The sequence below is a fragment of the Drosophila innubila genome (genome assembly GCF_004354385.1).
Source record: "Drosophila innubila isolate TH190305 chromosome 2L unlocalized genomic scaffold, UK_Dinn_1.0 5_B_2L, whole genome shotgun sequence".
Taxonomy (NCBI): domain Eukaryota; kingdom Metazoa; phylum Arthropoda; class Insecta; order Diptera; family Drosophilidae; genus Drosophila; species Drosophila innubila.
In genome coordinates this window covers 4,623,211-4,646,090 of record NW_022995373.1, presented here as the reverse complement: position 1 = coordinate 4,646,090, position 22,880 = coordinate 4,623,211, and the positions used below count along the sequence as shown (strand labels likewise).

At 35.0% G+C, this 22,880-nt stretch overlaps 1 protein-coding gene across 1 annotated transcript; it reads left to right on the top strand.

Annotated features, from left to right (window-relative positions):
• Positions 1-1,275: 1,275 nt before the first annotated feature.
• LOC117782612 (acetylcholine receptor subunit alpha-like) lies at positions 1,276-22,672 on the top strand (the record flags this gene model as incomplete). Its single annotated transcript, XM_034619632.1, has 2 exons — positions 1,276-1,500; positions 22,601-22,672. Coding segments are annotated over exons 1-2 (276 nt in total), but the record flags the coding sequence as incomplete, so codon positions are not given.
• Positions 22,673-22,880: the final 208 nt, after the last annotated feature.

Genomic DNA, 22,880 nt, shown 5'->3' with positions numbered 1-22,880 from the left:
AACTTAAACGCATATTCTAACAGTTTACATAAGATATCTCAAAAAACAAAAACTTTCATACTAAAGCTAGGTATGGACATAAAATAAAAGCTGTGCGCTAAATGTCAAATCCATATAATAAAAACAGTTGCTAAATTAGTCAGACAGAAATTTAGCCAGCGTTTTAGCTGGTAGAGTTGCCAGATCAAGAAATTGTCGTTTTTCAACACTGCTAGCTTTTAGTTCGGGTGACTGCGAAATATAGAATTGTTCAAAATTTGTTACGCCTGACAAGCTAAAAATGGCCGTTATTCATTTGAAAACAAAACAAAGACGTCTTGTGTATTTCAACCAGGACAAAATTTCAAGAATATTAGGTAAAACTGATACAATTTGTCAGCCCAAATTATATAAATTATTAATTTTTATTAATAAAATTGAAAAATACGCACATAACTTTTATGTGTCTGCATATTCGTCCTACTTGAATTAAATGTCTAAATATCCTACACTTTCGTCATTTTTCATTCCCTACGCCTCCTCAATGTAATCTTATCAGTTGTGCGCTTTTAAAAATGTAAACAAAGCACAACTGTCGCAACAGAGTTACCATCATAATATTGGTTATTTTTGTGTGTTGCGTTGGCAACACTGACATTTTTCCCCGACAGATAAACATCGAGCACTTTTCCTTCGCTTGTGTCAAATCTTATGTCCATACCCAGCTTAAAAGTTGATTTTTGACCGATCGGTCCTATGACAGCTATATGATATAGTGAACCAATTTTAATCAAATTTGGTCGGGATGTATAATACAAGCCCAGATGCCTATTCTATTAGTTTGGTTGGGATATCTCAACAAATAAAAAACTTTTTCATACTAAAACTTCATTTTCGATGTAACGCTCCTATGTCAGCTATATGATATATTGAACCAATTTTAACCAAATTTGGTCAGGAGGTATAATACAAGCCCAGATGCCTATTCTATTAGTTTGGTTTGATATCTCAACAAACAATAAACCTTTTCATGCTAAAAACTTAATTTTCGATGTAGTTTTTCTATGGCAGTTATATGGTTTGTTAGTGGTTTTGGCTTTCCGAAAATCTATTGAGCTAAGTTTACTTTAAGAACAAATATGTACATGTTTTGTACTTTGATCTTAAGTTTTATAATTATGTTTATTTTATGGATGTGCCCATTTACATAACAATAATATAATTTTTTTTGTGTACTTTACAGATAACTTTAGATCTAAATACTTAAATATTTAGGCACTTATGCAATTCGTAATTCTTTATTTACGAGCATTTGTTATGAAGCTAACATCCCAAGAAAGCATAAGAGCTTGGATACTATCAGCTCTTATGGTACATGGAGCAGTTGCAGGCAATCCAGATGCTAAGCGACTCTACGACGATCTTCTTAGTAATTATAACAAATTGGTTCGCCCGGTTGTTAATACCACAGATGTTCTTAAAGTCTGCATAAAGCTGAAGCTCTCCCAACTTATTGATGTGGTAAGTATTTTATTTTTTTTTTTTTATTTATTTATGCACGACTAAAAGTAGTCGGCAAAGGAAAATTACCAAGTATGTATAAAAATTAAGTTAAAGATTACAAATACAAATAAAATTAAATATAAGTTATGAACTGTAAAGAAAAAAAATTAAAGTTAGATCTGGGGTAATCAAAAATTATAACTGATATTGCAAGGATTGGGGAAAACCCAGAAAAACCCAATCAGATCAATAAAGATTAGTGTTGTTACTAGTAATAGAATGAATTTTAGACTAGTATAAAGTAACATAACAAGTTATTAGTATTAGTAAGGTCAGTGATTTAACGAAAGGTATTGGAAAAGTGCGGATTTTAGGGAAGGGAGAGAGAGATCTGAGGGGATACCGTGAAAGAAGCTATTATAGTTAGTGCATAAAACACGAAACGAACTGTGTGAAGCGTAATCAGTTGTGCATGTAGATAAAAATAAAGGCTTGCAATTCCTAATAGACCTGCGGTGGACCGAAAAGGTGAGGCGGGCCAGAAGGGAACTAGAATCGATCTCGCTAAAAATCAATTTGTGAAGAAAAACAACACCAAGAGTTTCCTTACGATTAATTAAAGACGGAAGATTGAGTAGACCAAGACTATGGGAGTACGGCGGTAAGCGAAGGTTGGGATCCCAGTTAAAGCCACGTAAGGCGAAAAACAAGAATTGCTTTTGAACTGATTCAATTCGATTCTGGTTTATTTGATACTGCGGGCTCCAAATGCATGAACAGTATTCCAGGATGGGAGGAACTAAAGAGACGTGAACGAGTTTAGTGGTGAACGTATCATTATATCCCACAAAAAAAACCTCTAAACGAGGTAAAAGTCTAGTGACGAAAGCAATTTTTAGCCCCAAAATTTCTGTTTTGTGACGATCTAAAAATTTTAAATAAAAATATAAATTAATAAAAAAAAATAGCGAAAATTGGCATTGTGAACTGTGAGCAAAAAGGGTGAGCTTCTTTGTACATAAAAATTACTTTTTGCGCAGTGCCGAATGCCAACTTTGGTCAGAAGATATAAGTCTAATTTAAATGCATATTCTATTAGTTTGGTTACGATATCTCGTAAAACAAAAAACTTTTTCATACCAAGACTTAATATTGGCCCGATTGGCTATATGATATAGTCGTCCGATAACAACTAACTTCGGTCAGGATTTTTAAAACTGACTTAAATGAAAATGCTATCAATTTGGTTAAAATATCTCACTAAACAAACAAGTTTTTCATACTAAAACCTTATTTTGACCCGATCGGTCCTATGACAGCTATATGATATAGTAGTCTGATTTGAACCAACTTTGGTCAGGATATATAAAACCAAGTTAAATGCATATTGTATCAGTTTCGTTGAGATATCTCATAAAACCAAAAAGTTTTTCGTACTAAAACATGATTTTCGACCGATAGAAAAATGTATTTATTCACTTAACAGGTAATATCTTCCAAACCCTTTAACCAAAATATGTTTCATATACCAAAAAACGCGAAATTGTACGTATTACAACATATTTAAATTTAACAGAAATCGTTAGAGCCGTTTTGTCAAAAATCGCCAAAATGTAAGCTTAAAAACATAATATCACCTGTAAAATGTTACCTGAATACTTTAGTTTTAAGGTACGCATAAAAGCCATCAAACATACCTTTCCAATGATATATAGAACATATCTGTAGCTTCTATGGTTTGGAAATTTTAGCGGGATTTAGCGTTTTCCCGCTAAACTAGCGGGAAATTGAAAAAGTCGTAAAACAAACATTTCTAGATTTTCAAAGCGGAATAAATCCCCATCATTACATCTTAGCTTATTTAGCGCTTTGATACGAACAGACAAACAGACAAACAAAGAAACTAACTTTTCATTTCATTTTGAAAAGTCCACTAAAAATTTCAAATTTATTTATCTTTTGAACCAGTTAACGGATTTGGGTCATCGAGGTATCAATCGACGCGTATTTTTAATAAAAATTTTAAAAAAATAAATAATTTTACCAAAAAGCCCCAACGGCTCCACAAGCTGCGATCATACAAATTTTTCCCCTCCCACTTACACCCCCGTATCTCATGACCCAGGTGAATTAGAAAAAGTTTTAGTATGCAATTTTGTAAGTTAGGACTAAACCTTTCGATCGGCATATAGCTCGATCTGATCGGACAGTCGTAGCAAATTTTCCAACTTAGCTGTATATATAGTTAGTCGCCTTTCGCACCCTTCGTGCTGCTTTCGTCACTAACGCGAACTGCCGTCCGCACTGATTAGTCGCCTTTCGCACCCTTCGTGCTGCTTTCGTCACTAACGCGAACTGCCGTCCGCACTGATAATGAGAATAGTACTATTTGTTTATAATGCTTAAGCTGTTATTTTACACATTAACAGCTCCTTTATTATCTGCGACTTTTTAAGCAATTTTCTTGCATTAGCTTCAATTCTCACAGTCCTTTCTTAGTTGTCATATCCATTAAGTAATTATTCTGCATTCAATATATATTTATAAAATTATCTATTCTTGAAATGCAAGAAACTTTCAACATTCTCCAAATTAATATCACCACAAAATGTAAGCAAACACCAAGTGTGGCCAAATAATAATATGAAATCAAAACGAAATCAGCCTCAGACTTGATTTCGTGAAATCACTTATGGTTACGAAACTTTCTGTATAATTTTATAAATTTGCCTGGCAGCCCTACACATTTTGTATGGAGGAGCTGTGAACAGCTGATTGTCGAAATCAAATCCGTAATGAAACCAAATCAGAATCGCTTTCAAGAATACCCACAGTTATAGCCTATTTCCACGACAGCACATTTGGCACATTCGGCCCGAATGTGGACTTAATTTCAGTACAAATTCCGAATGATCATTTTGGATCATTCATAATGAATGTTAATATTTTTTGCCATTCGCCCCGAATTTCAGAATTATTTTATCAAACGCCCGGTTTTTATTGATAAACTCAAGAATAAAAAGCAATAATCACCTTAACCAGCTGCTTTCTTCAATAAAAACGGTAGGCATTAAATTTGCGCCAATTTTAATATCAAAATAAATATTGAAATTGGTTATTGTCAGCTTTTTATAATTTGTGCACAGTAACAGAACAGCTCATTTGCTTTGGGTGACTATCAAATCCCACAAAAAAAAACCTCTACACGAGGTAAAAGTCTAGTGACGAAAGCAATTTCTACCCCCAAAATTTCTGATATCCAATTCTAAAAATCTTAAATAAAAATATAAATTAATAAAACATAGCGAAAATTGGCATTGTGCACTGTGAGCAAAAAGGGTAAGCTTCTTTGTACATAAAAATTACTTTTTGCGCAGTGCCGAATGCCAATTTTCGCTTTTTTGAGCCGATTGGTCCTATGACAGCTATATGATATAGAAGTCCGATTTGAACCAACTTTGGTCAGGATATATAAATCCAAGTTAAATGCATATTGTATCAGTTTGGTTGAGATATCTCATGAAACCAAAAAGTTTTTCGTACTAAAACGTGATTTTCGACCGATAGAAAAATGTATTTATTCACTTAACAGGTAATATCTTCCAAACCCCTCAACCAAAATTTATGTTTCTTATACCAAAAAACGCGAACTTTTTTTTGATAGTAAGTACGGGGTCTCCGACAGTAGAGTATGCTCGACTGTAGCAACCCGAGCGAAGCGAGCAGGGGGCGGAGCCCACTAGTTTTCTTTATAATTACAGAAAAAATTGTTTTTTAATATGAAGAAATTCAACAACTAAATTTCTATATTTTTCTATCTGCCTGCATAAATGATAAAGTTACATTGTCAAAAGCAAAAGCAATTGCAAAAATTTCTGATATCCCACAAAAAAACCTCTACACGAGGTTGATATCCAATTTTGTGACGAACAAATCTCAGTTAAATATAAAAATTGTATTTAAAAATATAAATTAATAAAAAAATAAACAAAAATTGGCATTCTGCACTGCGCAAAAAGTAATTTTTAAGTTTTTTTTGCTCACAGTGCACAATGCTAGTTTTCGTTTTTGTTTTTATTAATTTATATTTTTATTTAAATTTATTATATTAAACTGAATTTTGTTCGTCACAAAATTGGATTTCAGAAATTTTGGGGCTAGAAATTGATTTTGTCACCAGACTTTTACCTCGTGTAGAGGTTTTTTTTGTGGTATGCATTTAAGTTGGTCTTATACATTTTTACGGAAGTTGGTACAAATCGGCTTACTATGTCATAGGGCTGCTATAGTACCGATCGGTAGAAAATCAAGTTTTTGTTATTCAAATGTTTTGCTTTCATATTTAGACCAAGGATTGCTTAGTCGTCCCTCGTATGCATTTATTTATCTAACGTTTGACACATGTACGCATATGTGTAAATGTGTAATTTTACTTGCATATAATTTACATTTTTTCCTATATCAATCAGAAAATGTCAAACAGCTTCCTAAACATTGAATACGTGCCCAAAAATCTTACATGGGCTGTGATAAATTATTAACATCACTGTGGACAACAAATCACGCTAGTGTCGAAAGAAGACCCCAAAAGCACACATTTGAATGTACATATATGTATGTCGTTTGAACTCGTACACAAATACGAAGGAATTATTAGTGTATGTAAATGAATAAAGTACTGAAATATTTACATAAATACTATAAGTAACAAGCTGAACGAACTTGTATTGTATGTATTTAAATTTTAAAACTCTGTGTAAATTGACTTTATTCCAAATCCGTAGGAGCTACGAATCTGTATTTTTTATTTACGGTTGAATGTTGAAAAAATGTTGTACAAGATATTTTTGTGTTTTCTTTCAGTTGATTCACTTTGAAAGCCTTTATTAAAAAAGATCTGTTTATGACAACGGCAACAATATTTGAACTGACATGTTTGAAATATTCCAAAAATATAGAATGTTAAGCCTGAAATTTAATTAATAAGAAAACGAAAAGTGCGTAAACACTTTGAAAAATTGTTTTCATTTTATATGCGCAAATTTTGAAAGTGTATTCACTGTGAATTTAATTTGACACCAACTAACAAGAGTTTTAAAATTGCTTACAGAACTATTTTGAATGATTTCTGTCACATCAGCATAAGCAGAACGTTCATATAGCAAACTTAAAATTATTATGAACCACTTACGATCAGCAGTCTTCGTTTCCTGTCTATCGAATATCTCAAAATATGAATAAAATAATTTGATATTTTGCTTCCATGAAAAGTAGAAAAATACGTTTTAATTTGTAACCTTTAAGCTAGTGATGTAAATCCAAACTTTATATCTAGTTTTATATAGAAATAGAAAATCGACAAAAATAAGTATCGAGTTGTCGATATATCGGAATCGAGTTGCAAATATCGAGTTTTTTCAATAGAAACATTTTTTTTATTTAAAAATGCAATTGTAATCACAAAATACACGCGTACTTTTATTAGAAATCTTATTTTTCTTGCATCGTTTTCATTCTTTATTCAAACTTTGTCAATTTGGTAGGTTGTTTATTACGGTCGTTCAACAAAAATTGAACAAACAAACTCAATTCTACATATTAACTACGATGAACAATCCTCTGTGAGTTGTCAATATTTCATGGAAATCGATGTATTCAGTACGATAGATCGTCAAAAAAATCATCGAGTTTAAGTATTCGATAATCGCTTCCGCGAAAATTGAGTTGTCGATATTTCGATATATTTTTACATCAGTACTTTAAACCATTTTAGTTATTTATTTTGACTCGAGAATTGTCATACTTTTTAATTGTTATTCTAGTAACATTTAAATAAATATTTTACAGAAATTGTCAATTTTATTATATTTTAAAAAATGTTATCATTGTTTTGATTATTTGTTATCCCACAAAAAAAACCTCAACACGAGGTAAAAGTCTAGTGACGAAAGCAATTTCTAGCCCCAAAATTTCTGATATCCAATTTTGTGACAGACAAAATTCAGTTTAATCTAAAATTTTTAAATAAAAATATAAATTAATAAAAAAAGGCGAAAATAGGCATTGTGCACTGTGAGCAAAAAGGGTGAGCTTCTTTTTACATAAAAATTACTTTTTGCGCAGTGCCGAATGCCAATTTTCGCCTTTTTTTTTATTAATTTATATTTTTATTTAAAATTTTTAGATTAAACTGAATTTTGTTCGTCACAAAATTGGATATCAGAAATTTTGGGGCTAGAAATTGCTTTCGTCACTAGACTTTTACCTCGCGTAAAGGTTTTTTTTGTGGGATATCCGAAATTTTTGCAATTTCTTTTGCTTTTGACATTGTAACTTTATCATTAATGCAGGCAAATAGTAAATTATATAAATTTAGTTGTTGAACGCATTTCATATTTAAAAAATGTTTTTTCTTTAATTATAAAGAAAAACTAGGGGGCTCCACCCCCTGGTCGCTTTGCTACAGCCGAGCATACTTTACTGTCGGAGACCCCGTACTTACTATGAAAAAAAAAGTTTTTCATACTAAGACTCGGATTTCGCCCGATCGGTCCTATGACAGCTATATGATATAGTGGTTCGATTAGAACCAACTATGGTCAGAATATATAAGTCTAATTTAAATGCATATTCTATTAGTTTGGTTACGATATCTCGTAAAACAAAAAAGTTTTTCATACTAAGACTTAATATTGGACCGATCGGTCCTATGACAGCTATATGATATAGTGGTCCGATTTGAACCAATTTTGGTCAGGATATATAAAACCAAGTTAAATGCATATTGTATTAGTTTGGATAACATTTCTCATTAAACAGAAAAGTTTTTCATACTAAAACCTAATTTTGACCCGATCGGTCGTATGACAGCTATATGATATAGTGGTCCGATTTAAACCAACTTTGGTTAGGATATATAAAACCAAGTTTAATGCATATTGTATCAGTTTGGTTGAGATATCTCATGAAACCAAAAAGTTTTTCGTACTAAGACGTGATTTTCGACCGATAGAAAAATGTATTTATTCACTTAACAGGTAATATCTTCCAAACCCCTCAACCAAAATTTATGTTTCATATACCAAAAAACGCGAAATTGTACGTATTACAACATATTTAAATTTAACAGAAATCGTTAGAGCCGTTTTGTCAGAAATCGCCAAAATGTAAGCTAAAAAAAATTTATTTCACCTGTAAAATGTTACCTGAGTGCCTTAGAAGAAAGCATAAAAGCCCTCAATCACACCTTTCCAATGATATATAGAACATATCGGTAGCTTTTATGGTTTGAGGTTTCAATTTTAGCGGGATTTTGCGTTTTCCCGCTAAACTAGCGTTTTTTTCAAAAAGTCGTAGAACAAACATTTCTAGATTTTCGAAGAGGAATAAATCCCCATCATTACATTTAAGCTTCTTTAGCGCTTTGATGCAAACAGACAAACAGACAAACAAACTGACTTCATTTCATTTTGAGAAGTGCACTAAAATTTTCAAATTTATTTATCTTTTGAACCAGTTATGGGATTTGGTGATTGAGGTATTAATCGACGCGTATTTTTAAGTAGATGAATGAAATAATTTACCAAAAGGCCCCAACATCCCCATTAGCTGCAATCATCTAAATTTTTCCCCTCCCACTTACACCCCCGTATCTCATGACCCATGTTGGTTAGAAAAAGTTTTAGTATGCCATTTTGTAAGCTAAAACCTTTTGATCGGTATATAACTCGATCTGATCAAACAGTCGTAGCAAATTTTCCAACTTAGCTGTATATAGTGTTAGTCGCCTTTCGCACCCTTCGTGATGCTTTCGTCACTAACGCGAACTGCCGTCCGCAGTGAAATAAAATATTTTAGTTAAAACAAATTGTGGTGGGTGGGGGGAGGGGGTAGCGCAATCTTTTCCCCGAGAGTAACTTTTCTTCGCGAAGGGACAGCGCGTTTCCATCCCATCTTGGCCTGTATGACGATGGGTCTCCCGGAGGTTTCCCTGACTTTGAAGCGGCTCTATCGTTTGGATTTTCCAAATTGATGGGAATGTATGTAGGAACGGGATTGCAATTCTTTTAATATCATCCAGAAATACACATGTTATCGAGAGCTCAAATTAACATCATTAAATTATAAATATTCAAAAATATTTAATAATAACCAGTTTATACCCATTTTATACTGACGAAGGTGCAAAAAAATGATGCAAATGTTTACATTGAAGTCGCATCATTCAGAACTGCTGTCACTTTCAAAAACAATTCGAGACGTAAACAAATCAAAAAACTTTTTCAATCATAAAAAAACAACATGGACGAAAATTATTTTAAATGTGGATTAGTGAATTACACTGCCTTTACCAAGTGCAACCTGTACGAAAGTGTAGTGAGCTCCACAATTCAACAAATGCTCGCCACACAATGCAATATCCAATCGGCCCTCTTTGAAGTTCCTGTTCTTGCTATTATATTGGGGGATTCTACATTCAGATTTTTCAAGTCTCTTATGAAACCATGTCCATTTTCAACGACTGCACCGCACCAGGCAAAACAATTCAAATATCACCTATCCAAGTGCAGGCGAGTTGTAGAGAACGCTTTCGGTCACTTGAAGGCTTGGTTTCGGCGAATTGGAAGAGGGCTTGAAAATTCTACGCAAAATACAAATGCTATGATCAAATGTGCCTGCGTTTTGCACAATTTTATCATCGCAAATAATGATGACATCGTCCTACAAGAGAGAGTTTCCGCAGATCTTTCTTCCAATCGCTGGAAGCAGATAAGCTTGAATTTAACCGTGGGAGATAACAGAACAGATAAGCTTGGATTTCACTGTGGAAGAAAGTAGAAGAGATGCAGAAATAATAAGAAATTCAATTTCTATGCATTTATCGCCATTTATCGCCCCCTTCGCCCACAAATCGCAAAAAATGATTTACTGGCGAAATTTTTAAGATATCACTCCTTAACTGAACAATCAGGTAGGAAGTAAGTCCCTGAAAAACGATTGACCCATAAATATAGAAGATATTTCGGAATTACATTTAATTCAATAATTACATTTGCATGGCAAATTGAACCTGCGAGCGAGACAGCATGATACGTTTATATGCAAGGCGCGCACAAAGACAGTACGAAATAGTACCCATTTTTTTGGGGTATCGAGTAAAAATCGAACGATAAGCAAAAGTATTATCGATATCATGTAATGAAATTGTTGATGTATAATTTATGTATATACAACTTTACAATACGATTAAAATATAATTGTGTTAATATATAAGTATGTATTTTTGCATGGCGAAATTCCTTATGACGTCACAATTTTCAATATAGTCGGGCAGAAGCTGATTGTCATGAATGAAATTGCATGAGAGGAAAAGCGATCATTTTGCAGCACTACTCTTGCATCTTTGCCGAGCTGCAAAATAATAATTTTAATTACTTATATTTCCGATTTCTCACACATATATATAATAAGTATCTGCTTATTATCATTGTAAAAAAAACTTAACACTTAGAAATCACTGCTCTGCCAGTTCATTTCTCATCTCCTCGTATACGTGGGTGTTCTTCCTCATCCCTCGCAAATCCTCATGTTTCTCTCTCCACAAACTATTTAGAATATTTTCGGCAACATCGTCCCATTTTATCTTTTTGTTTATCGCGGCTTATTTTTTCATTTGCAAAATTTATAACTTTTATTTTTTCAATTGAAATTGTCAAATGACAAACGTCAAATTCAGCATTTTGTTATCGATACCGTGCGGATACAATACTAGTTGAGATACTACCACACTTTCGGAACATTCGTCGCATCTTTAAAGAGGTGACTCTAATTCTATCCACAGAAATCATATGGGAAAATTCTCGCACCTTCGAAATGATGCGATATCAGCAATGTTGTGGCCAATATATTATATATTGGGAATTATATTATATTAATAACCCTGATCCCATATGTATGCCTCTGAAGACAAAATTTTAACAGCTGAGCAAACACCGTAGGGTGCAGGAAGAGGGCCAGCCACAGAGCCCGGTTAGGTATGCCATCTGGTCCTGGAGCCTTTCTGAGTTTAAGGCTTTTAGATATTGCCAGTACCTCGTCTATCGTTGCAACGTCAATAGAGTCCGAACACGGGGAATCTGCATTGATATTTCTGATGCTGGTCTCCTGACGTAGAGCGTATCCACATTTAACTTCAGTTAGTCTGCGTTCGTGGGAGCTGCCTGATTGTCAAAGTTTATTCGTTTAACGACTGTCTTATAGGCCTAGCCCCATGGATTATATTCCGCCGATTGGCAGAGCTTCAAAAAACACTCAAGTTTGCTTTTCCGGATCTCACTTTTCAGCAATGGCCTTGCATTTCGACACTCAATCTGTTGCTCCAAGAAATCGCGAGACCGAGTATAGCGTCTTCTGGCATGTTAACAGCAGAAGTGGAGAGCTATTGATGGTTTAGTACCACCGCAGCGATATAGATAGTCCTGGACTATCGATGGTTTTCAATAGTTTTTCCTTTCCGCATTCTACATCATTAAAGTGGAGCAAATTTTTTTTTGTCAGAAGTCGATAAAGGTAATTCTTAGCATAGGCATTATTCAACAAGCGTTTTAAAGCGTTACCTTTTAATTTAAGGAAAAAGACGCATTTTGCGGTCAGCTTGACGCAGTTCGATAAATGGCGATAAATATATTTTGATCATTTTCATTTTAATCAATCTTCCAAAAAAAACCTCATTACGAGGTAAAAGTCTAGTAACAAATGTCATACCATGAACTTAAATTTCTGATATAAAATTTTGTGCCGAACAATAATTAATTGAAAACCAACACCAAAAAAAAAATTACATTCTACACCATGCTCAAAAGGTTGAGTTTCTTATTACATAAATATTAGTTTTTACGCAGTGCCGAATAGAATTTAAATTGTTTTGTTATTTTTTTTTTTTAAATTCATTTATTTTTGTTTTTTATTTATATATTAAATTGAATATTGTTCGTCACGAAATTGTATATCAGAAATTTTGGGGCATGGAATGACTTTTGTCACTAGACTTTTACCTCGTAAAAAGGTTTTTTTTCGAACATATAAAAAATTTTTGATACTTTGAAAGAAGGTTTTTAATATGCTCACTCCAAGTTTAAAAATCAATACACAATTACAATTGCAAATGCTTAAACATTACCGCGAGCATCCACACTCACACTCGGTCTCTTGTGTGTTGTCGCCTCATCGATTGCGCTACGTTTTCGATTGTCCGCTTTGCTGCTGCGACAAATCTTGGCCTATGCTAGCCCTAAATTCTACATCATTCACACATATTTGGGTCATTTCGATTAATCTCAACTATGAGTGTCTGTTCGGCTGCCAAGTGTGTCTTTAATCACAAGATTAGTCCGCGACAAGTTTATGTGCTTTGCTGGCTGTGTGACAACGTTGCTCACACTGGATGTGCCAATTTTGGGCAGATAGGTGGCCCCGTCTATGACCTTTCAAAGGCGCGGAATGGTCTACACTGGACCTGCTGGGATTGCAGACATATCGAGGCTGACATAAGGATCTTTATCAGGGAAACTCACACTGAGTTTGCAGCAGTCCAATCAAGATTCCGCGTTCTGCATGTAAAGTGTCTTGCCACGGAAAATAATTTTAAGACTTTAGAAGCTATAAATGAATCGCCCAAACGCAAGAAGCATTGCAATCTTTCATTGTTCACTCAATTCTTATCACTTCCAGGCAATGATGAGCCCTCGTCTCCTGCACATACACATCGTCTCATTCCTTCGGCGTCGGAATATCTTGTTCGACAGTATATTTGTTCGAAACTTAAAATTGATAGCCTCTCTGGCTTTTCTATAACTAAATTAAACTTTAAAACTAATCGTGCCATTTCGTCTTTTAAAATATTGGTACCCAATCAGTATATTCAAACTTTGCTAGAGCCATCTTTCTGGCCAGAGCATACAATTTCCCATATTTTTACTAATCGGTCACCTAATCCTAATGTTAACATTAGTGACCAATCATCCTTTTGTCCTAACACTTTATCATCCGTTCCAAAAAACTAATTGCTTCCCTTACAGTATCCTACCAAAATGTGCGCGACTTGGGAAGTTAGTCGCGCAATCTTTTTTTTAGACAGCGCGCTGCAGCGTCTCGTTTGAATACGATGTTATTGCCCTCACTGAGACTTGGCTCACAACATCTATTTCAAGTCATGAAATTCTTATTGATGACTATATTATTTATAGTAAAGATAGCCCTACTCGCGGTGGGGGTGTATTGATTGCCGTTAGAAGTGCCTTGCCATCTCAGCTAATTTCTTATGACTCATATGATGATCTTGAATTAATAATTGTCAAGATTATTCCAAAATCGCAGGTCATCTATATTTACTGTTCATACATTCCTCCGTCAAGATCCGATTTTTCTACACATATGCGACACATTTAATGTCTACAGTTTGTTATGTCTACTTGGCTTGCCACGGACAGGGCTGTGGTTCTTGGAGATTTTAATCTTCCAAACATATCCTGGATTCCTTCTAGTGTCCTGAATCAGTTACTTCCTTGACACACCATGACTTCGTTAACCAATGAGCAGACTTATCCTTGGATCAAGTAAACAGTATTGTCAACAGAAACGGTAGGCTCCTTTATTTAGTTTTTGTTAATGATTGCCCATCTTCAATTGTGACTAGAGGCTGCCCTCTAACGGTTCCGGAAGACGTTAATCATCCAACTCTACAACTTGAAATCCAACTTCCGCCTATTGCTTACAATAATTCATTCATTCAATCTGCAACTACCTTTTCCTTTCAAAAAACTAATTTTAGCTTGCTAAATTCTATTCTTTCTTAAATTGATTGGTCTTTTTTAAAATCGTACCACAATGTAAACTCCGCAACTACAGCTTTTTATGAGTTGGTCCTTTCAGTTTTCGATAGTTATGTCCCTAAGGTATATTAAACTATTTCATCCAGGGGTCCGTTGTGTTTTACACCTCGGTTAACCCAACTTAAGATTTTAAAATCCCACCTTTTTAAGAAGTTCAAGAAGCCAGGGACTCAGTTTGATTTTTCAAAATATTTAATCGCTCGTTCAAACTTTCTTACTATGAATGCATCATGTTTTCTGCATATCTTTCGTCGAGATCCGAAGCTATTTTACGATTTGTTAATTCAAAGCGTAAATCTACTCAGTTCCCCTCTTCCCTTTCCTTAAACAGTTCTAAAGTTGACAATGATAGAGATATTGCCGATCTCTTTGCATCCTTTTTTCAACTTTGTTATTTCCCTCCCACTGCCGACTCATTCTCATACCCGTACTCGCTAATGCAGTCCAATTGTAGTATGCCTGCAGTAATTGATCACGATTGCTTACTTTCCAACTTAAAATCTCCTAAAAATTCATTTTCATCTGGTCCGGATAATATTCCAAGCGCTGTCCTTAAGTGGTGCGATGACTTTCTTGTACTCCCTTACTAACGGTTTTCAATCTCTCCCTTTCGCTCGGCCATTTTCCTCAAGTATGGAAAGAATCATATATAATACCTATTCATAAGAAAGGGTCCAAGTCGGATGTCTCTAATTATAGGGGCTTTTCTAATCTTTCTGCGATCCCCAAACTTTTCGAAAAAATTATAACCTCCCAATTGCAACATGTCTGTCATCCGATATTAACCGAATTCCAGCATGGTTTTGTCAGGCGGTGCTCGGTGTCGACTAATCTCCTCGAGTTTTCTACCATTGTTAACTCGGGATTTTGTCGTAAATACCAAACGGACGTCATCTATACCGACTTTAGCAAGGCATTTCATTCTGTCAACCACTCTCTTCTTCTGCATAAATTGAATCATCTTGGTTTTACACCTATATTTTCTCAATGAATCAGAGCATATCTTATTAATAGATCTCAGCGGGTGCGATTTAAATCGACTTACTCTAAGTCAATTTTGGTTTCATCTGGTGTCCCTCAAGGAAGTTATCTCGGACCCTTGCTATTTAACCTTTTTATAAATGACCTGCCACTCGCATTAACACACTCTCGTGCCTTAATGTATGCAGACGACGTGAAACTTTGCTTATCCTTTAGCGATCCTTTTTCTCCTATCCTTTTGCAATCTGATTAAGTCTCCCTTAAAAATTGGTGTCTCATTAATTGCTTACCCCTGAATATCTCCAAATGCAACATCATGAGCTTTAATCGTGGCAAGACTTATTCATTTGACTACACAATTGATGACATATCATTAAAGCGTTTGTTTAGAGTTGTAGACCTGGGCCTAACTTATGCTTAAATGTTTCGATGATATCATCTAAAGCATCCGGCGTCCTTGGGTATATCAAGAGATGGGGAATTCGACGATCCCTATACAACTAAGCAGCTCTTTACTTTGCTTTTCCGACCCATTCTTGAATATGGTTCGAGGCCCTGATAGACACCTTCCACCTTATGAGGGTAGACTTCGCATGATTGACTTACATTCCTTAAAAAAAGGTCAGAGTTTTCCACGGTGTGCTGTTCCTACATAAACTTTTATCAGGTGAGATCGACTCCAACTATCTTGTTAGCCTAGTCAACCTTAATGTTTCATCCAATTCTTTCTTTTTTATTTACACTGATAAAAATAATGTTCTAAAATCAAGATTTTGGTCTCAGAACTAAGATTTTTGGTCTAAAAAATGCGTCGAGAACTTCAAATTCTTGAATTAAGAGAACACATCTTGATTTGAAGAACATTTTAAATAAGACCAAGTTCTTATTTTAAGAATAAATGTTCTTAAAATTAAAATCAAAAAATAAAATAAATGAAAATTATTTTTTATATTTATTTATTATATTTTTATATTTTATTTATATTTTATTCTGTTTTAGTAATTTTATAAATGTTATTTCAATTTGTTACGAGGGGGATTCGAGCGCCGCCTACTGCTTCACAACTGAAGCGGCCTCTCTAACCAGAGCGCCATAGTGCCATCAATTGTTTGATACGAAATAGTACCTATTTATACTTTCCTAACAATTTAAGATTTTTATTCTTATATTAAGACTTTTTAGATTAATAATCTTAGTTTTAGTAATTTGGTCTTAAAATAATCTTATTTTAAGAACAAAATATTTAAGATGAATGTTCTTGATTTTAGAGCTTGGTCTTTTTTTTCAGTGTACTTTTTCTTATTTTGAATTTAATGGTAATACCTACCTCCGTCCACCCGATGTGAGTCGGAGCATATCGTTAAAAATTTAACTCCTTAATTGGACGAGGGTCAAGAATTAATGTCCCTGTAGTTCTGGAGGTGTCGATTGTCCATGCTTGTAGCTACTGCGCTACTCCCTACATGGGTACTTTCTTTACTGACCCTCATTCCTTCGGCGTCGGAATATCTTGTTCGACAGTATATTTGTTCGAAACTTAAAATTGATAGCCTCTCTGGCTTTTCTATAACTAAATTAAACTTTAAAACTAATCGTGCCATTTCGTCTTTTAAAATATTGGTACCCAATCAGTATATTCAAACTTTGCTAGAGCCATCTTTCTGGCCAGAGCATACAATTTCCCATATTTTTACTAATCGGTCACCTAATCCTAATGTTAACATTAGTGACCAATCATCCTTTTGTCCTAACACTTTATCATCCGTTCCAAAAAACTAATTGCTTCCCTTACAGTATCCTACCAAAATGTGCGCGACTTGGGAAGTTAGTCGCGCAATCTTTTTTTTAGACAGCGCGCTGCAGCGTCTCGTTTGAATACGATGTTATTGCCCTCACTGAGACTTGGCTCACAACATCTATTTCAAGTCATGAAATTCTTATTGATGACTATATTATTTATAGTAAAGATAGCCCTACTCGCGGTGGGGGGTGTATTGATTGCCGTTAGAAGTGCCTTGCCATCTCAGCTAATTTCTTATGACTCATATGATGATCTTGAATTAATAATTGTCAAGATTATTCCAAAATCGCAGGTCATCTATATTTACTGTTCATACATTCCTCCGTCAAGATCCGATTTTTCTACACATATGCGACACATTTAATGTCTACAGTTTGTTATGTCTACTTGGCTTGCCACGGACAGGGCTGTGGTTCTTGGAGATTTTAATCTTCCAAACATATCCTGGATTCCTTCTAGTGTCCTGAATCAGTTACTTCCTTGACACACCATGACTTCGTTAACCAATGAGCAGACTTATCCTTGGATCAAGTAAACAGTATTGTCAACAGAAACGGTAGGCTCCTTTATTTAGTTTTTTGTTAATGATTGCCCATCTTCAATTGTGACTAGAGGCTGCCCTCTAACGGTTCCGGAAGACGTTAATCATCCAACTCTACAACTTGAAATCCAACTTCCGCCTATTGCTTACAATAATTCATTCATTCAATCTGCAACTACCTTTTCCTTTCAAAAAACTAATTTTAGCTTGCTAAATTCTATTCTTTCTTAAATTGATTGGTCTTTTTTAAAATCGTACCACAATGTAAACTCCGCAACTACAGCTTTTTATGAGTTGGTCCTTTCAGTTTTCGATAGTTATGTCCCTAAGGTATATTAAACTATTTCATCCAGGGGTCCGTTGTGTTTTACACCTCGGTTAACCCAACTTAAGATTTTAAAATCCCACCTTTTTAAGAAGTTCAAGAAGCCAGGGACTCAGTTTGATTTTTCAAAATATTTAATCGCTCGTTCAAACTTTCTTACTATGAATGCATCATGTTTTCTGCATATCTTTCGTCGAGATCCGAAGCTATTTTACGATTTGTTAATTCAAAGCGTAAATCTACTCAGTTCCCCTCTTCCCTTTCCTTAAACAGTTCTAAAGTTGACAATGATAGAGATATTGCCGATCTCTTTGCATCCTTTTTTCAACTTTGTTATTTCCCTCCCACTGCCGACTCATTCTCATACCCGTACTCGCTAATGCAGTCCAATTGTAGTATGCCTGCAGTAATTGATCACGATTGCTTACTTTCCAACTTAAAATCTCCTAAAAAATTCATTTTCATCTGGTCCGGATAATATTCCAAGCGCTGTCCTTAAGTGGTGCGATGACTTTCTTGTACTCCCTTACTAACGGTTTTCAATCTCTCCCTTTCGCTCGGCCATTTTCCTCAAGTATGGAAAGAATCATATATAATACCTATTCATAAGAAAGGGTCCAAGTCGGATGTCTCTAATTATAGGGGCTTTTCTAATCTTTCTGCGATCCCCAAACTTTTCGAAAAAATTATAACCTCCCAATTGCAACATGTCTGTCATCCGATATTAACCGAATTCCAGCATGGTTTTGTCAGGCGGTGCTCGGTGTCGACTAATCTCCTCGAGTTTTCTACCATTGTTAACTCGGGATTTTGTCGTAAATACCAAACGGACGTCATCTATACCGACTTTAGCAAGGCATTTCATTCTGTCAACCACTCTCTTCTTCTGCATAAATTGAATCATCTTGGTTTTACACCTATATTTTCTCAATGAATCAGAGCATATCTTATTAATAGATCTCAGCGGGTGCGATTTAAATCGACTTACTCTAAGTCAATTTTGGTTTCATCTGGTGTCCCTCAAGGAAGTTATCTCGGACCCTTGCTATTTAACCTTTTTATAAATGACCTGCCACTCGCATTAACACACTCTCGTGCCTTAATGTATGCAGACGACGTGAAACTTTGCTTATCCTTTAGCGATCCTTTTTCTCCTATCCTTTTGCAATCTGATTTAGTCTCCCTTAAAAATTGGTGTCTCATTAATTGCTTACCCCTGAATATCTCCAAATGCAACATCATGAGCTTTAATCGTGGCAAGACTTATTCATTTGACTACACAATTGATGACATATCATTAAAGCGTTTGTTTAGAGTTGTAGACCTGGGCCTAACTTATGCTTAAATGTTTCGATGATATCATCTAAAGCATCCGGCGTCCTTGGGTATATCAAGAGATGGGGAATTCGACGATCCCTATACAACTAAGCAGCTCTTTACTTCGCTTTTCCGACCCATTCTTGAATATGGTTCGAGGCCCTGATAGACACCTTCCACCTTATGAGGGTAGACTTCGCATGATTGACTTACATTCCTTAAAAAAGGTCAGAGTTTTCCACGGTGTGCTGTTCCTACATAAACTTTTATCAGGTGAGATCGACTCCAACTATCTTGTTAGCCTAGTCAACCTTAATGTTTCATCCAATTCTTTCTTTTTTATTTACACTGATAAAAATAATGTTCTAAAATCAAGATTTTGGTCTCAGAACTAAGATTTTTGGTCTAAAAAATGCGTCGAGAACTTCAAATTCTTGAATTAAGAGAACACATCTTGATTTGAAGAACATTTTAAATAAGACCAAGTTCTTATTTTAAGAATAAATGTTCTTAAAATTAAAATCAAAAAATAAAATAAATGAAAATTATTTTTTATATTTATTTATTATATTTTTATATTTTATTTATATTTTATTCTGTTTTAGTAATTTTATAAATGTTATTTCAATTTGTTACGAGGGGGATTCGAGCCGCCGCCTACTGCTTCGCAACTGAAGCGGCCTCTCTAACCAGAGCGCCATAGTGCCATCAATTGTTTGATACGAAATAGTACCTATTTATACTTTCCTAACAATTTAAGATTTTTATTCTTATATTAAGACTTTTTAGATTAATAATCTTAGTTTTAGTAATTTGGTCTTAAAATAATCTTATTTTAAGAACAAAATATTTAAGATGAATGTTCTTGATTTTAGAGCTTGGTCTTTTTTTTCAGTGTACTTTTTTCTTATTTTGAATTTAATGGTAATACCTACCTCCGTCCACCCGATGTGAGTCGGAGCATATCGTTAAAAATTTAACTCCTTAATTGGACGAGGGTCAAGAATTAATGTCCCTGTAGTTCTGGAGGTGTCGATTGTCCATGCTTGTAGCTACTGCGCTACTCCCTACATGGGTACTTTCTTTACTGACCCTATGGTAATCGAACGCCGAACCACCAAATACATAGCTACTTACTCGACTGACCCTATGGTAAGCGAACGCCGAACCACCGTAACGGCTTAGCATTACACTTTCTTTTGTTAATTTGCGAATAGGGACACATGGCTGAAAAAATAACTTCGATTATGCTTTATGGCGCTGTTTGCTTATGAATTTACAAAAACAATTATGATGCTGGTACCGTTTGTTTTTGTTTTGTTTGCTGCTCCTTCGCAACCGGCGAACGCTGCAGCGCTTGCCGGTTGACCAATTTTATGAGAGCATTGCAGTTGAGAGGAGTGCAGCAAAGGTCAATCGCAAAGAGAAAAGAAAAATATTGTTAAATATACACAAAAAAAGAGATTTAATCCTAAAATTAAATAACAACAAAGGTACGACAATAATAAAACTCTCAAATTAACAAAAAATTTGTATAGTGAAAGGCATATAAGAAGACTTAAACAGCAACAGAAAAAAAGTAAGTATGATTATTAAGCCCTTAATCAAATATGCATTCATTTATGTATGTATTAACATATACGTAGGCTGCTATATATATTTCTGGCCTAGGCAACAATAAGTGTTGCCAGGTGCAATCTGATATTTCCATTGGAAAGGTTGACATTTTTTAGCATAACATCACTCAGAACGTGTTGTCATTTAATCGTGAATTGTCAAACTTACAGAGCTTTGAACAATTCAATTCCGTTAAAAAAATGGAATTGACACGTGAGCATTTTCGTGCGATCATTTTTCACAACTTTCGACGTGGATTATCCAGACAAGAGTGCATCGATGAACTTAAGTCTTTGTATGGCGATCAAGCACCATCCATCCGTGAAAAACTGGTATAACGAATTTAATCGTGGTCGCAGTTCGCTCAAAGACGAATTCCGTGAAGGTCGTCCAAAAACGTCCGTTGTGCCAGAGAACATTGATGCCGTGCGTGAACTAATAATGCAAGATCGTCATGTGACATACCGGGAGATAGAGGCATCCTTGGGCATTTCTCCCACCAGCATACATTCGATATTACATAAACACCTGACCGTAAAAAAGGTTTGTTGTCGTTGGATACCGCACAATTTGACAATCGCTCAAAAAAAGGCTCGTGTCGATTGGTGCAAAGAAATGTTGAAAAAATACGATCGCGGTGCTTCAAAAGATGTTCATAAGATCGTCACAGGTGACGAATCTTGGATCTATGCGTATGAGCGAAACAAAACAACAATCGACCGTGTGGGTCTTCGAAGACGAGCCAAATCCAACGAAAGTTGTTCGTGGAAGAAGCACTTCGAAGCAAATGGTCGCCTGTTTCTTCGGCAAAACTGGTCATGTGGCGACTGTTCCGCTTGAGCAACGAAGGACGGTCAATTCTGAGTGGTACACCACAATTTGTTTCCCTGAAGTCTTCGGAGAAATTCGAAAAACAAACAAGAGAAGACGAATCATTCTTCACCATGACAACGCGAGCTCTCACACATTGGCTCAAACCAGCGCCTTTTTGACCGGCAAAAACGTCGAATTGATGGGTCATCCGCCGTACAGCCCTGACTTGGCACCCAATGACTTCTTTTTATTCCCGCACATCAAGAAAAAAATGAGTGGTCAACGATTTTCGTGCCCAGAAGATGCTGTTGAAGCGTTCAAAAACCATGTTTTGGAGGTGTCTCAATCGGAGTGGAAAAAGTGCTTCGACAATTGGTTTGAGCGCATGCAAATATTCGCATTTTCATTATTAGGCCAGAAATATATATAGCAGCCCTCGTATTCAAAATACATATGTATATTTATATTTAGCTGACCAAAAAGCGACTCAAGATAAAATCGAGGTCCTTGTTGAAGCAGCCTCAAAGCAAACTGACACTATTAAAGGTATGACAAAGCAGCACGGACAAGGACAAACAGTGGCCAGAAAATTTTTTATTCAGACCGTGAAGGATCTAAATCAGATGAATATGAAATTCAACAAAACAGACCGAGAGCTTTATGTTAGTATAGATACATTTAACATTTTTCCTTTAAGTCAAATTCCTATTTATTTTCTACAGATTGATGCAATTAAGATCCACATAATGCCAGGTGGATTTTTCAAGAGCTTGAAAAATATACGGTTTATTGATTTAAAACTCAAAGATTTACTTTTTGCTTTTTTATTCCAGGATGCAATCAATTTGGTCGATGGGACTGGGTCAGCTGAGGACCAAGTAAGACAGGCCTTGCACCTTCAAGAAAATTGCTTTTTTAAAAATGCAAGCATCAAAAAAAAGAAAATTGAACACGAAAACAAGAACAACAACAACAACAACAACAACAATGAATAACAAGAAATATTTAAAATAGGACAAATGTTTTAAATAGTTAACAGTTTTATTTATTTGAATAATTGGTCATTGAAGACAAAAAAATTGAATTTAAAATAAACAAAAATGGATTTCGAAT